Here is a 16623-nt window from a genome sequence, read left to right as displayed (position 1 = left end):
ATATAAAAGTGCTATTCAAGGAGGGAGGGAAAAGACAGGCAACTAACTACAGGTTACATAGCCTGATGTATGTTGTTTGGAATGTGCTGTAATCTATTACAAAAAAGTTTTAACTAGATACTTGCATGTAAATTACCATACACAAAGACTTATGGAGTTAGTGATAATATTTAAGCATCAATGGAGGACTGGGTAATGGGCAGGAAGCAGAGATGTTAGGCTGCGATTAGTGAAGGATCGATCTAGCTATTTAAAATCTATGTTATTGTCTTAGGCAAAGAGACTGAGAACATTGTGTATAAATTTGCTGATGATACAAGTTTGACAGGGATATAAAATTAAAAATCACACAACACCAGGTTATAGCCCAACTGGTTTATTTGGAAGCACTCGCTTTCGGAGCGCTGCACCTTCATCACGTGGTTGTGAAGTACACAATTGTATGACACAGAATTTATAGCAAAAGTTTACAGTGTGATGCAACTGACATTATACATTGAAAAATAACCTGATTGTTTGTTAAGTCTCTCATCTGTTAGAATTACCACGTTAGTTTCACATCAACTGTAAACTTTTGCTATAAATTCTGTGCCTTACAATTGTGTACTTCACAACCAAATGATGAAGGAGCAGCGCTCTGAAAGCTAGTGCTTCCAATTAAATTGTTGGACTGTAACCTGGTGTTGTGTGATTTTTAACTTTGTACAACCCAGTCCAACACCGGCATCTCCAAATCATGATGGAAATATAAGCTGTGAGGAGGCTGCAAAGAGACATCGGCAGGTTAAATGAATGAGTAATAAGGTGGCAGATGAAGTGTATTATGAGGAAGTATGGTTAACAAGAATAGAAAAGCCATTTTTTAAAATAGGATGCGAAAGGTTGTAGATGTTGATGTTCTTGGATATAATCATACAAAGATCTTAAAATTAGCATGCAGGCTCTGAGGAGGCTGACAGTGTAGATGCTACACGTTTGCTTTTTCTGGGAGTAACTTGAATGGGGAGGCACAGTTTCCCACTTAAGACAGGGAGGAGGATGAGTGTTTTCTCTCAGAGGGTTATCAGTCTTTGGTATTCTCCTTCACAGAAAGCAGTGCAATCTGAATCACTGAATAGCTTCAAGGCTGACTCAAACAGAATTTTGATTTAAAAGGGAATCAATGGTTAAAGAAAGCAATCCCAAGAGGGGAGTTAATGGAACAATCGGATTAGCCATGATTTACTGAACGCTGAAGCAGTCTCAATGAGCCATGGAAGTGATCCCTTCCTTCCTCCATTTCCCCGGTGAATGGTATGACAGTTGGTGAATAAGGAAGTGATGTACATAAATAACAATAACTGAGATAAAGAAACATGCTCCTGAAGAAGAGTGGAGGGGTCAGAGAATGATGAGTACTGTGCGACATGCTGAATCTGTAATGTGATGTTCAACTAATCCGATTAATGTTTAAGAACTGGTATGAAGTTTATTTGCACTAACTAAAGTTTAACTCCATTTTAACTACTAATGTTCTTGGATTCCAAGCCTGTAAGATGATTAACGCGTTGTCACTCTGCTCTGGTTAAACAAACCTAATGGACACAAACCTGCAAGCTGCTGCTCTATGTAAGATTAAGTATTAAACTGAAACGGTTAAAGTTATTATTAAATCTGTAAAACAAGTGTGCCATATGGGCTGATTGCTGGAAATCTAGAATTTGGTGAAGAGATTACCATGTTTTGAGAGAAAAAAAAGTCATAAATCATCAAAGCATTTGATACCAGTGATAGCCTTGCAACTGGAACACTGCTCCAGCCATTCATCTCTAGATAGCACCTCTCTTCAGAGTGAGAAGGACCCACGAGATTATCTATCCTCTGTTGAAAGCACATTTTATGTTTTCTCACCTCTTCACTAATTACACGATGTAGAAGTCAGAAGTAGCCCTAAAAGTTTCGCTGTCTCAGCTGTGGGCATTTACCTTGAGTTTAAAGACTGTACCTTATAGACCATAGACTTCTCTAACAAACTTGAGGCCCCATAATTTACCAGGCTGGGTCACACACAATCAAAAATAAATTAAAGTCCATTAGTACACAAAATCCATTCACTCTATAGCCAGACTTCAAAAATGTTTTCAAGAAATCATTATGAGGGAGTTACAGAAATACTTGCAAGTTAATTATTAACTTCAGATACAGAAAAAAAAGGTTGCTAACTCAAACCAGAAATCCAAGTGGCTCAGTGGTTAGCACTGCTGCCTCACAGCGCCAGGAACCCAGGTTTGATTCCAGCTTCAGGCAACTGTGTGGAGTTTGCATATTCTCCTGTGTCTGTGTGGGTTTCCTCTGGGTGCTCCAGTTTCCTCCCACAGCCCAAAAATGTGCAGGTCGGGAGAATTGGCCATGTTAAATTGCCCATAGTGTTAGGTGCATTAGTCAGAAGGAAATGGGTCTTCGGAGGGTCAGTGTGGACTTGTTGGGCTGAAGGACCTGTTTCCACACTTTAGGCAATCTAATCTAAAATAAAACTAACATTAGAAGTTATTTTATATACACATACATCCACAGTTTACATCACACTCATGGAATTAAGAAAAAATTCTCAATGCAGCTTATAGGACTGATCTGATGCACTCTGGGAAATGCACAATTTCAGAGGCAAATGAGTTAAGGTGTTTCATGATACGTTTAAACACGTTTTGAACACTTCAGTTACTGAGGGAAGAGATAATTTTTTAAAATTTCAAAATGGTTTTGAAGCTTTGTGCAAAAACAGAGTGTGCAGAATATGTTTTCCTGTGGACAGATTGTACAGAGTGATGTGTTTAATAGGAAGTCATGATAGGAGTCGATATAAAAATGAAAAAGTATGATGGTTGAACAGCTAATAGTTCAAATGGAAATGCATACAGATTTACATTTTTAATTCCAAAAAGACATTCTAATATAAGAACATAGAAACCTGAAGTTACCTTGGTTCCAAATAGCTGATTCGTTCAATAGCTTTATTGATCATATTGTGCTTTACTGGTACAGGTGAACACTGTAGTGTGCCATTTATTGCTGGTTCTGAAGGTGAAAGCTGAATAATGCAACAGTTGGATAACTGAAACAGTAGTTTTTGAACAAATAAAATGCTTGATCAAATATCATAATTTAAATTATGCAAAACTCAACACTTCTTTCTCACTCTCTTTCAAATTGCTTTTGATAAGTTTTGACCAAGTAATGACTAAGAATGCTTTTCCTGGAAACCAAAATGATCACTTTCAATCAACGCAATGTATATTCATATAAATTGCTTAACCCGTGCCTCAGAATAGGAAACCCTATTGCATACACATTTTCCTATGGTATGCTGACACTCAAATATAAATAAATTCATGATATCCAATCGGTTATCTGGATCCTCAATCTCGTTAAGAAATTCATATAGTAGGAAACTTGAAAACCGCATAACTATTTACCCTGAGATATGATCACTTTCTTCTTTTATAATGCCTGTAGATTCAGAATTTCCCTTTGTGATACACCAGATTAGAATGGTAATGCATGAAACTTTGTAGCACTTTGAAGCAGAAAAAACTTAAAGAATTGCGAAGAAACAACTTTAATCCATCCCATTATCCAACATTCTCAAGACTGCATACCGTTTGCCAACATATGGGCGTTTTTGTTATTGTTCTCTGCTTATCTACACTTTTCAGCATATCTTCATTTTCTTTCTGCATGGCTTGAAATACACTCGAAGCTGATAATTCTGGATCCTTCCCCTGGCATATATTCCTTCTTGCAGCAGAAAGTACCCTCTCTTGACGACTTTCTTGAGCTAAACAAATGAATAGTATACGTTACTATTACTGACTATACTGAAATTAAACACATAAAAATACAGTCAAACTCCATTTAAAGAAAAACATAATGTTAAGCAAGAACTTTATGCTGATATTAAAAAATCAGGACACAAGATCTAGAATTTAAAAGATAATCTATTTAATGTTTTTGGGGTTTGTATTACAGGGTTATTGGCCAATCACTCCCTATAGTGTCTATGATGAGTCAGAATTGATTGAGCACTTTTGATTAAATTTGCCGGTCATGTTGCTAGAAGTGTCAGCTGCCAACGAAACACTGCATTTTGAGGTTACTTTGGATATATGTCACCCACAAAATATAATGTACAATTTGAAACACCTATGCAGCTCTGTAAACTTCAAGCTGAAATAACTTGCTAACTATAAAACAAACTCATCATATAATACTATTAGAATGCATTAGCGCAGTCATTAGACTTTTAAGACAAGAGGTCTTGTGATGCAGTAATGGTGTCTCTACTTCTACACCAGAAGTTCAAGCCCTACTTACCCCACATCTGAAAAGACTGAATATAAAATATCTACAGTAAGGTTTGACTGTCCCAGCATCATCTAGTGACGAACAATGACTCATGTAGGTATGTTGTGGTTCTGTTTGCCGAGCTGGAAGTTTTTGTTGCAAACGTTTCGTCCCCTGGCTAGGCGACATCATCAGTGCTTGGGAGCCTCCTGCGAAGCGCTTCTTTGATGTTTCCTCCGGTGTTTATAGTGGTCTCTCCCTGCCGCTTCCGGTTGTCAGTTTCAGCTGTACGCAGTAGTGGTTGGTATATTGGGTCCAGGTCGATGTGTTTGTTGATGGAGTTTGTGGATGAATGCCATGCCTCTAGGAATTCCCTGGCTGTTCTCTGTCTGGCTTGCCCCACGATAGTAGTGTTGTCCCAGTCGAATTCATGTTGCTTGTTGTCTGCGTGTGTGGCTACTAAGGATAGCTGGTCGTGTTGTTTCGTGGCTAGTTGATGTTCATGTATGCGGATTGTTAGCTGTCTTCCTGTTTGTCCTATATAGTGTTTAGTGCAGTCCTTGCATGATATTTTGTACACTACATTCGTCTTGCTCATGTTGGGTATCGGGTCCTTCGTTCTGGTGAGTTGTTGTCTGAGCGTGGCTGTTGGTTTGTGTGCCGTTATGAGTCCTAGGGGTTGCAGTAGTCTGGCAGTCAGTTCCGAGATGCTCCTGATGTATGGTAGTGTGGCTAGTCCTTTTGGTTGTGGTATGTCCTCGTTCCGTAGTCTTTCTCTTAGGCATCTGCTGATGAAGTTGCGCGGGTATCCGTTTTTGGCGAATACCTTGTATAGGTGTTCCTCTTCTTCTTTTTGCAGTTCTGGTGTACTGCAGTGTGTTGTGGCCCTTTTGAATAGTGTCCTGATGCAGCTTCGTTTGTGTGTGTTGGGGTGGTTACTTTCATAGTTTAGGACTTGGTCTGTGTGTGTGGCTTTCCTGTATACTCTTGTAGTGAATTCTCCGTCTGGTGTTCTCTGAACCATCACGTCTAGGAATGGGAGTTGGCTATCCTTTTCTTCTTCTCTCGTGAATCGGATTCCTGTGAATGTGGCGTTGATGATCCGGTGTGTTTTTTCTATTCTCGAGCTACAAATCTTCGCACAAACTTTGATCATGTAGGTATCTGGTGAAATCTGAGGACTACGTTCACTGAGCAATCTCTGCCACTAGATGGAGGCTAGGACTTTCCTGTGATTCAGAACAAGTGAAGTCAGAAGAACAACAGACCCCAGGACTCCAGAGAACAGAGAACAGGGCTTATGCCCGAAACGTCGATTCTCCTGTTCCCTGGATGCTGCCTGACCTGCTGCGCTGTTCCAGCAACACATTTTCAGCTCTGATCTCCAGCATCTGCAGACTTCACTTTCTCCTCAACAGAGAACAGGAGGCAAGGCTGAGGCAAGGAGCAACCACAGGGAGTGAGGGCGGCAAACAATGCTGGTGGGAAGCAAGGCTTGGGAAGCAGGAAATTTATTTCCAGGAGCAAGAGGGACTGATGGCGAGAGTGGCAATGCTTTGGGAAAGTCTTGTGAGCACTGGAACTATTAGTTGTGAATTGTTTAAATGGATGCACTAACTCAGAATCAACATTCTTTTAATTTATGTTAAGCAAGGATTACTGTACTGTCCAAAGCCTGACCACCTTCAGCACTTCATGGATGACTTCCCATTAACATAAGGTCAGAAGTGGGGGTATTCACTGGTGATTGTGTGATATTCAGCATCACTTGCAATTCCTCAAAAATGAAGCAATCTACATCATATGCGGTAGGATTCGGACAACATTTGGACACTAATAAGTGGCATTCATGAATATTTAATTAAAAAAAAGACATTCACAGCACAAAAGTGCCAGGCAACAACCATTTCCAATAAGGGAGAATCTAAACACTATCGCTTGATGTTTAATTGCATTACCTTCACTGAATCCTCCACTCGTAACATTCTGGTTTCTAGAGACCAGAAACTGAATCAGATCAGCCCTACGTAAACTGTGGCCATGAGAGCAGACCAGAGGCTGCAAATTGGTTCAATTGAAGAAGTGGTTCATCACCACTTGCTCAAGAGCAAACTGGGATGAACAATAAGTGCCTTTGCCACATCCTATAAACAAATACAAAATTATATGCTTTGTACTCCAGTATAACATCAGTACTAAATGGGACAGAAAACAAACGCTTAAAAAAAATCAAACATTTCTTTCAAAAATTAACGCGAAACAACAAACCCACAGTGCTCCATGTGCTGGGTGGAAACACAATGGAATGTTTCCAATTAGTTGTTCAGCTGTTTGGATATTTGTCCGAAAAAGATTTACGATTCCTCGTGCTTACAGTCCTATCTTCTCACAAGTCGACAGAATGTCAGTTCTAAAGACAAAACTTGAAACTTCATATTCCCACCATCAGAAAGAAACCTTACTTGAAATCAGGTCCACTCCATCTTGATTAGAAGAGGTGAATCTGTCAAAAGATTTACTTTTCACCAGACTGGGTTTCAAGGGAATGTAAGATTCCACATCATTTTTCCTAGCCACTGTCAGAGCTTGCTCTTTTCGACTGCCTGCAAATGATGCATTAATAAATAATCTATTTTTAATTAAAACCTACCTTACGCTGTTAACACATACTCTAACACTTCAAAACTGTACAATTTGAATAATTTTATTTAGCTCTTAATATTCTCCTTTCACACATTTACTTTCTGAAGGAAGAGCACAGCATGCTAAAATACTGCATCATAAAATCAGACAATATAAAAGGGACTAATTCAGGCCTGTAATGGCTTTAATTGAACAACTGTCCAATTTGGCCCAAACCTATAGTCTTCTCCCACTGCCCTGCCAGTTTCTTTGTATCATTTATATTACATATTTATATTATAAGGAGTAGTGCACTCTTAAATCCCATCTATCAACTGGGCGGAAAGCAATGATAGATTTTTAAAGTCTTCAGCCAAGATTTCAACTACAGCCTTTCTGTCAATATGACTCAATGACTCACATTATTAAGTTATCTATTGTGTGCTAAGAAGATGGATTATTTTTAATTTAATGTTTTATAAGACCATAGGATGTAGGACCAGAAGTAGGCTATTCAACCCTGAGTGCTCTCTACTATTTAATAAGATCATGGCTGATTTGCAAATCCTCTCCTCCACTTTTCTGCTACTTTTCCCACAGCTCTTGATTCCTTTACTGATTAAAGAATTACCTATTACAGCCTTGAGTATACTTAATGACACAGCCCTCTGCAGTAAAGAATTCCACAGATTCACCACCCTCAGAGAAGAAACTCCTCCTTCATTTCTGTCTGAAATGGGTGACCCATCAGAAATCATGTCTTCTTCTCCTGGTATTTCCCACAAGGGGAGACCTCTTGGCATCTTCTTTGTCATGCTACCTAAGAACCTTGTTTCAATAAGGTTGCTTCTCTTTCTTCTAAACTCCAATGAGTGCAGTCCCAACTTATTCAACCTCTCCTTGTCAGGGTGCCCCTCCATATCCAGGATCAACCCAGTGACCCTTCTCGGACTGTCTCTAATCTTTCCTTAGATAAGGGACTGTTCACATTATTCCAGATATGATCCAGCTAGAACTTCGTAAAACTTTAGCAAGACTTTCCTAATGTTATTCACAATTCCCTTCAAAATAAAGGTCAACTTTCCACTTGCCTTACCCATTACCTGCTAAAGTTGTACACTAGCTTTTGTGATTTATGCACTAGGATTCCCAAATCCTTTGTCCTGTAGCTCTCTGCAGTCTTTCTCCATTTAAATAATATTTAGCTCCTTCATTTCTCCTGGCAAAGTGCACAACCTCACATTTTCCCACATTATGTTCCATCTGCTAAATTCTTGCCTACTTGCTTAGCCTGTCTCTAACCCTCTGCAGGCTCTATTGTCCTAATTCTGGTCAGAAATAGTAAGTCAAGCACTATGGCAAATACAATCCAAGGATAGACTGAAAGTGTAGGAATCTTTTAAGTGCATGGTAATGGTTATTCTTTTTGATTTTCATTTTTGATTTAGCATTTGAAAAGAATAGAAATATATTTAAGTTGTCACAGTAACTTAATGGAAGAAGGAAACATAGTAATACAGCCTTGACAACAGTCATTTCATCCAACTCTGCTCTATATGTTTCCTATGCCTTCTGACAAAAAAAATGAGCTAAGGTTATGAAAGTTCCTCTGATTGTACTCATCGATTGTGGTTTAACCTTGCCATTTTTCTCATCACTTCCTCCATTTTCTGGCCTTTTACATAAACCTCCAGGATAAACACTGTTGGGGTATCTGTACATTGGAGACTTTCCATGGACTGGATTCCAATGTAGACAATGAACCATCTGATCGCTTTTCCTGTGTGCCTACATTGGATTTTTCCTTCCTTTCTTCGATTCAGAAGAGTCAATGTCTCGAGGAAGAGAAGGTTATCAATTTCTAATGAATTCCTCACATCCTGCTAAATATTCTGACCTTTACTCCATTTTCACCAAGTGAATGTACTCTAACGCTCATTATTTGTGCACACAGAATACAGTGCAGAAGTATAATTTAATGCCTGGATACTATTGGAAAAGAATGAAATTGTAAGCAGCGACTAATATCATAGAAGTTGAATGGCATAGGCGATGGCTAGTTAGCTCATTGTATCAGCATCTGTTCTTTACTCCTTCCAGTTTTATGCTGGAGCTATCCAAGCTAATCCCATTACCCTGCTCTAGGGAAGTATCACAGGCAGTTGGACTTAAAGCAATCATACAGATGAAGATAAATCCTTGCATTTGTAAAATAAAGCAATGTAGGAAATCGTGTGTGTTTTGGTATTACCATGCCACATTGTTTCTAAAGCAAAGGCAGTAAAAACGGTTGATTTGATAAAGAAATCTTAAAGTTCCATTCCAATAAAGCTGCATAATCCAAATTTTAAATAGTAACATGAACTTCTGTGAATCGTGAAATGCATTACATTTCTTAAATCTTACCAGACTTACTTTTTGTTCTAGGACCAAATTCAAGTACAATCAAATCTCCAGGATGCAAGGCACAGTGGTTAGCCTCTGGGCCATGCTGGAAAGATTGCTTATTCAGCTGTAGGTTCTCCAGACTGTCTGTTGATTCTCGAGTTTCAATCTGCTCTCCAATTTTCTCGTCCTCTAGAGAATCAGAGTCCTCACTGCCAGTGCTCTTTTCATCACTAAGCTGGAGGTCAGCAGTCTGCTGCAAGCTTCTTCTCAACATCTAACAAAAGAAGTAATGCATTAAGTAGTGGGTTAACAATACGACAATCAGAACGCTACTTCAATGTTGGTTTTAGGATTGTTGCAGTGTCGATGGTGGCTTAGATGGTTGTGCTCTCACCTGAGTCACAAGGTTCAAGTGCTAGTCCAGGGCTTGAGCACAGAAATCAAAGTTGACAATGCAGTGCAGCACTTTGAGGGTGCTGGAGTTAGAAGTGCTTTTTTTTCAGAACCAAACACCACAAACCTACTTCCCTGTTGCCCCAGCTACACTCTCTGGGGACATTTAAAATCCCATGGCACTGTTTGAGAAAGGACTAAGAGTTATCCCTGAAGATTTGACCAATCCCTCATCCTAACATCACTAGAAAGATTATATGATTAATGCTTTGCCATTTGTCAGAGTTTGCTGTGTATAAAATGGCTGCTTCATTTCATACATGATATGTCTGTTAGCAATTTAGTTACGTGTTGCTGGAAAAGCGCAGCAGGTCAGGCAGCATCCAAGGAACAGGAGAATCGATGTTTCGGGCATAAGCCCTTCTTCAGGCTTATGCCCGAAACGTCGATTCTCCTGTTCCTTGGATGCTGCCTGACCTGCTGCGCTTTTCCAGCAACACATTTTCAGCTCTGATCTCCAGCATCTGCAGCCCTCACTTTCTCCTCGAGCAATTTAGTTATATTGGGTGATACAGAGGAACCTTGATGATCCGGACGAGATGGACAGGCACTAGTTTGTTCTGTTAATTGATTCGATGCCTCTCCTCTGGGGCGCGGAGTTTTCAGAAGTTTCCTTTTTCCTTGCTCTGCCTGCCTTGTTCCAACTCCAAGTCTTAGGGTTTGTTTCTGAGCAGACATACACTTGAGTGTAAGGGACCTGCAACATTGCTGATGCCACTCCCCATCAGTTTAATGGGATTGGCACAGTGAGCACTTGCTAAGTCCGCTCCCCATTCGGGAGACTAAGCAGCAGTACACCACGCGCCAGCAGGCCCCCACCCCACCACCATTCAACCCCACCAACCCCGTCCCCTTTCTGACCCACAATTCTGACCAACCCTGCCCCCATCCCACTCCCACCCCGCCCCCAACCCCTTCCAACCACACTGCCCCATTCGCCTCTGCCTCCACCCCTGTTTGACCCACCCCCACCGTTTGACCCCCTACCCCGTCCCTAACCGACCACTCAAACCGGCCACCCCGTCCGACCACCCCCCCAACCTTGCCAGCAAACCTGTCCAACCCCCATAACTCCGACCCCTTTCTGACCCTCAACCCTGTCCAAACCCACCCCGACTTGCCCCCAGCCCTGTTCAACCACACTGCCCCATCTGCCTCTGCCCCTCTGCCCCCACCCACCATCCGCACCTAACCCCTTCCAACGCCACTACCCATCTGCCCCAACCCCACTTTCTATGCCCCCACGGAGTGGGACCATTTGGTGCAGTCATTTTGGCGTGAACGATTCGGCGCAGCCGGTTTGGCACAGCCCAATTTTGGCGCAGAACTGTTTTGTAGTTATTCAGTAGTTTGTAGTTATTATTAAAATAAAATATAACCCATTAAAATGCCGTCAACAATTTTGTTGTCAAAACGTGGAAAGGAAAAGTGCTCATACGACAGCTATATATACATATTTGACAGATATGCTGCTGATAAGATAACAAAGTTTTGGAGACGTGAGAGGAAGGACATTTGCAAAGCTCGAATTCACGTTATAAATGGTGACCTAGTGAAACAAATTAATAAACATTTGCATGCAGCTTCGGCATCTAAGGTGGAAAGAGATACCGTCATTTCAAAGATAAAAGTACGAGCTGCTGAAACTGCAGAGGGAAGTGTTTTATTTTTATTTTCTTTTTAACGTTTTTACTAAAGAGGATAAACATTATTTTTCTTTTAATTGCTTTCATTAATGCTTTTAATTAAGCCTGAAAAGGAATAAATGTGAGCTGCACTGAAACAGTTCTGCGCCGAAATGGGTTTGCGCCAAAATGGGCTGCGCCAAACTGGCCGCGCCGAATGGTCCTACACCCACGCCCCCATCCAACCCGTCTGCTGCCTTAACCCTCCCAACTCAGGGCAGCCAGACTGGACACCAACAGTAAGACTGCTGGTGCCTTTGGGGGGGGTGGGGTGTGAGTCTGCAAACAGCACGTGAGACACACCCACCCACACACCCCCTTTTACTGCAACTTTTTGTCAAGTTCCACTTTTGCCCTGAACAGGAAAATGTTGGAGAGATTATCTGGGCAAAGGGGATTCAGGGTACACACCTGTGTAGAACTCCAGGGAAAGTGTGGGGAGAGAGAGAGGGAGGGAGGGAGGTTAGTCATTTGGAGACGGTGCCTGGGCTCCCATCGATGTCCAGGACTTTTCCCGGCAACATTTCTGTAAGCTGAGTTCATTTTTAATCATTGTAAACAAAAGGCGTGATCAGTGTTGGAAACACCTCTTTGATGTAATGTTTCCATTGGGACCTCAAGATCTCTTTCAGGTAATCCCGATATTCAAATAATTGATACTCAGATAATCGAGGTTCCTCTGTACATGGCTGTGGATTTATTAGGCATTGTAGAATATCTGTGGTCGCATACAGGGTTCTATCTGTGAGAGTACTAAGATATTACATCAATTAAATTACAATTCGTCCAATTAGTTTGGGAAACTGAGTCGGAATGGACGAGTTGGGCTGAAGGGTTTGCTTCTGTGCTCTTTGACTCTGTGACTCCATTGCAACAGTGACTGCATTTCAAAAAGCACTTCAATGACTGAAAAGTGTTTTGAGGCATCTAATTAATGGTATGGCATTTAAGTACAAGTCGCCCTTCTGTTCCTTTTTGATCAAATAGTGATGTCCTTCAGGATATGCTCCACAAATGACTCCATTACATGGCTGACATGGACAACTATGGATGGGCAAGAACTCTTATGTATAAACTACTTATCAGATTTAAGGTATCCTGTATTATTTATGCCCAATAATGGGAAATTAACTATTTGCTGCTAGTGCATACCTTAACTTCGTGTATGTTCAGGAGTATTTTTTCATTGCCATCAGAGCCGATGTCATCTGCAATCCTTCCAGGTTTTATGAAGGAAGAATTTGAAGGAAAACAAGAGTTGTTTCTGATCCTGGTAGAATCATCAGTGAGAATCTGCAAGTAATTGAGAAAACAAAAAAAAACACAATTAATGGCATGAAGGAACAAATCCCTGTATTTGCCTGAAAGCATCAGCAATGAGGCTTAATACCTTAGAATTACCTTCACTCTGCCCTTTCCCTTCCCCAAACCCCACCGTCCACATTCACTAACCAAAACCCAACCCCACGCCTCTTTCCAGAAGCCCTCATACCTTCACCAAAACTCTCTACTTTCAACACATCCGAAAAACTCACTGCCTTACCCCTGCCCCGTACATTCCCCACAACAGTCTGTCCTCGCCCACTCTACACTCGGGCTCCTTTAAAACCACTATGAAAATTCAAGTTTCAGTTGTTGTAGGACATGCCCCAATCTTAAGCAGCTAGTTTCTTAAACTCTCTCTGAAATAAGACAAAATTCTTCTTCTATTAATGGAGTTTCCCCATCTATGACCGCGTCCGGAACAACACTGAAGCATTTGCAACAGGAATATAATCGTAGAACCATAGAATCTAGGGGCAGGAATGGCCACATAAGAAATTAAGATAATGTAAGTAATATGGCACTCTCAATTAAGGTATGCATAATAAAACCAGTTGCTGATTGTTTATTTAAAATGTCAGAAGCATGAATATCTTGAAGTACAAGCAAACTTTTAGCACAAGGTCAGGCTGAGCTGTTTAAATTTAAACATGCAACAAACAAGACTATTGACAAAATATAAAAGAAAGTGGAAGACTTAAAACTTCATTAAAAACAGAAATAGAAGGCAAATGAAAACTGCAGTAAAAAGAAATGAGAAAAGGAGATTAGCTGCAAAACCAAAGAACATGAGCAACATCTCCCAACTTCCAAAACCATCAGACTGTATCACTGAGTATATCACACATGCAAGGATCATGTCTTAAGTACTTGTGCATGAATCACAGTCCTTATTCAACAAATAAACTAGTTCATGAATGGACATCATTACTGAGCACAATCAAAGACACTTCCAGAGCTTTCTCATGTTTATCTAGACTCCTTTAAAGGCATCGATGCGATTTACTACAACTATCTTCCGAGAGTGGAAACCAGAGGACTGTCGGGAAAGTAAGTTCTCCATTTAAAAACTTACCTCATGGGAGAAGCAGCCTTCATTGCGGTTGAATTGCAGTTCGGGAAGGCGACTGAATTGATACATTTGGGCAGCGGTTGATTCTGAGACACTACATGTTTAGTGTCTCCCGCCTGCCCTCCTCCTCTAACCAAAAAAAAGACTTGTGGTGTGTTGATAAAATAAGGCTTTTCTAATTCTTCTGTATCATGTATTTGATTAAAAGTTTAGTTTTTTAAAATTTATCTATTAATTGGTTATTTAAAAAAGACCATAGCAGAGAAGTATTAGAAATTATTTAACTCATAAATGTATATAAAGTAATACAGTAATTAACTAAGTAGAGATGGCTGAGCAGATGATGTGCTGTAGCTGTATGATGTGGGAGCTGGCTGATCCCGTTGTGAATGGCAGTGACCACATCTGCAGCAAGTGTTGATTGCTGGAGGAACTCCAGCTCAGAGTTGATTATCTGGAATCTGAGCTTCAAATGCTGCGGCATATCTGGGAGGGAGAGAGTTACCTGGACGTTTTGTTTTAGGAGGCAGTCACACCTGGCAGATTAAGTAATTCAAATTCAGTTAGTGATCAGGGACAACACTGTGTGATTACAAGTGAGGTAGGTAAGGGGATCCTGAGTTAAGGAGTAGAGGAGAATTAGTTTTTGACCTTATCAAACAGGTATAAGATGCTTGCTCCCTGTGTGGATGAGGAAGAGGGCTGCGGGGAGGATGAGCCAGCTGATCACAGCACCATGGTGCAGAAGGCCACTCAAGAGGGGGGAGCAAAAAGACAAGTGGTACTTACAGGGTATTCTATCATTTGGAAGATAAGTGGTATCCTTTGCAAGCCAGATTGGGGGTCCTGCATGGTGTGTTACCTGCCCAGTGCCAGGGTGCTATACATCTCTGACCGGGTTGAAAGGATATTGGAGCAAGAGGGGGAGGGGGAGGGTCCAGATGTTGTGATCCATGTTGGGACTAAGAATATAGGCAAGGCTAGGAAGGAGGACCGGTTTGGGGATTATCAAGCACTAGGAACGAAATTAAGGAATGGGTTCTTGAGGGTCATAACCTCCGGATTACTGCCCGAGCCATGTGCGAATTCGCTTAGGGGTAAGAGAATTATGGAAGTGAACACGTGGCTGAGGGAATGGTGTGGGAAAGAGGGTTCCATTTCATGGGGAATTAGAATCAGTTTTAGAACCGGAGTTGGGGGGGGGCATCTATACTGATGGGATAGTCTTCACCTGAACTGATCTAAAACCAGTGTTCTAGTGAAAAGGATAATTAGGGTGGTCACTAGGACTTTAAACTACTGAGTCGGGGGAAGGGAAAGGGAAAACGACAGGAAGTATGATGATACATAAAAAGGTAAGCAGCAGGTTAGCATGTGTGCAGGAAGGTTTAAGTTCAAGGCAGACTATGAAAGAAGTAAAAAGGGAGGATAACTCAGGAGATATTATCAGAGATATTGCAAATCATGAGGGAAAGAAAGCTAGCATAAAGGCACTTTACCTGAATGTTCGTAGCATTTATAACAAGGTTGATGAGTTAATGGCACAAATCATCGCAAATGAATGTGATTTAGTAGCCATTGTGGAGACATGGTTACATGATGTTCATGACTGTGAGTTAAATATCTAGGGGTATCAGACTATTTGGAAGGACAAACAGGAAGGTGAGGGAGGTGGTGTAGCTCTGATATTCAAGGATGACATCAGGGCAGTGATGAGGGATGATATAGGTTCTATTGAGAATAAGGTTGAATCCATTTGGGTGGAAATTAGAAATGCTAAGAAGAAAATGTCACTGAAAGGTGTAGTCTATAGGCTACCAAATAATATCACATTAGCATGGGCAATAAACAAAACAAAACTAATGCCTGAAAAAATGGTATGGTAATTATCATGGGAGGATTTTAATCTATATGTAGATTGGTCGAACCAGCTTGGTCAGGGTAGCCTTGAGGAGGAGTTCGTTGAGTGTATCCATGATAGTTTTCTTGAACAGTATGTAATGGAACTGACGAGAAGCAAGCTATCCTAGATCTGGTCCTGTGTAATGAGAGTTAATGACCTCTTGGTATCCTCTTGGTAGGAGCAACCACAGTATGGTTGAATTTAGAATACAAATGGAGAATGTGAAGGTAAAATTCAATACCAGAATCCTGTGCTTAAACAAGAGAGACTACAATAGAATGAGGGAGGACTTGGCTAAAGTAGACTGGAAACAAAGATTTCATGGTGGGACAGTTAACAAACAGTGGAGGACTTTCAAAGCAGTTTTTCAAAGTGCTCAGCAAAAGTATATTCCAGTGAAAAGGAAAATCTGTCAGAAAAGGGGGAATCTGCCATGGGTGACTAAGGAAATAAGAGAGAAGGAATTCAAAGTGGCCAAAACAGCATGAAACTAGAAAACTGTGAAAACGTCAAAGGTCAACAGGAAGCCACAAAAAGACTTATAAAGAAAAGTAAAATAGACCACGAGAAAAAACTAGCACACAACATAAAGACAAAGAGCAAAAGTTTCTAAAAATATATAAAATGAAAAAGAATGGCTAAAGTAAACACAGTCCTTTCAAGGATGAGAAGGGGCATTTAGTTATGGGATATGATGAAATGGACCAGGCATTGAATAGGTATTTTGTATCAGTCTTCACAGTGGAGGACATTAATAACATGCCAGTAATTGGCAAACAGACGAAGGTCGGTGAGGACCTGGAGGCAATCATTATTATGGAAGAGGTAGTGTTGGGCAAGCTAATGGAGCTAAGGAG

General features: G+C 40.8%; 1 protein-coding gene across 3 annotated transcripts in view; it reads right to left on the bottom strand.

Moving 5' to 3' along the window:
* Positions 1 to 16623, bottom strand: part of katnip (katanin interacting protein) — a 152760-nt gene that overhangs the window by 93856 nt on the left and 42281 nt on the right. Inside the window, exons 7-11 of one of the 3 annotated variants that reach the window (XM_087997997.1) lie at positions 12621 to 12761; positions 9349 to 9604; positions 6783 to 6923; positions 3636 to 3814; positions 2958 to 3067 (exon numbers count right to left, since the gene is read on the bottom strand). In XM_087997997.1, coding sequence (XP_087854123.1) covers positions 2958 to 3067; positions 3636 to 3814; positions 6783 to 6923; positions 9349 to 9604; positions 12621 to 12761 — 827 coding nt within the window. Of the gene's footprint in view, positions 1 to 2957; positions 3092 to 3635; positions 3815 to 6782; positions 6924 to 9348; positions 9605 to 12620; positions 12762 to 16623 lie in introns of all 3 variants that reach the window. The other 2 variants (XM_043711164.2, XM_043711166.2) reach the window with 2 other exon arrangements.

This window comes from Chiloscyllium plagiosum, unplaced genomic scaffold, assembly GCF_037043375.1.
Source record: "Chiloscyllium plagiosum isolate Xiang-an unplaced genomic scaffold, Cpla_swu_hap1 HiC_scaffold_20, whole genome shotgun sequence".
Taxonomy (NCBI): domain Eukaryota; kingdom Metazoa; phylum Chordata; class Chondrichthyes; order Orectolobiformes; family Hemiscylliidae; genus Chiloscyllium; species Chiloscyllium plagiosum.
The sequence above is the reverse complement of the archived record's forward strand: the minus strand, read 5'-3'. Positions and strand labels throughout refer to the sequence as shown.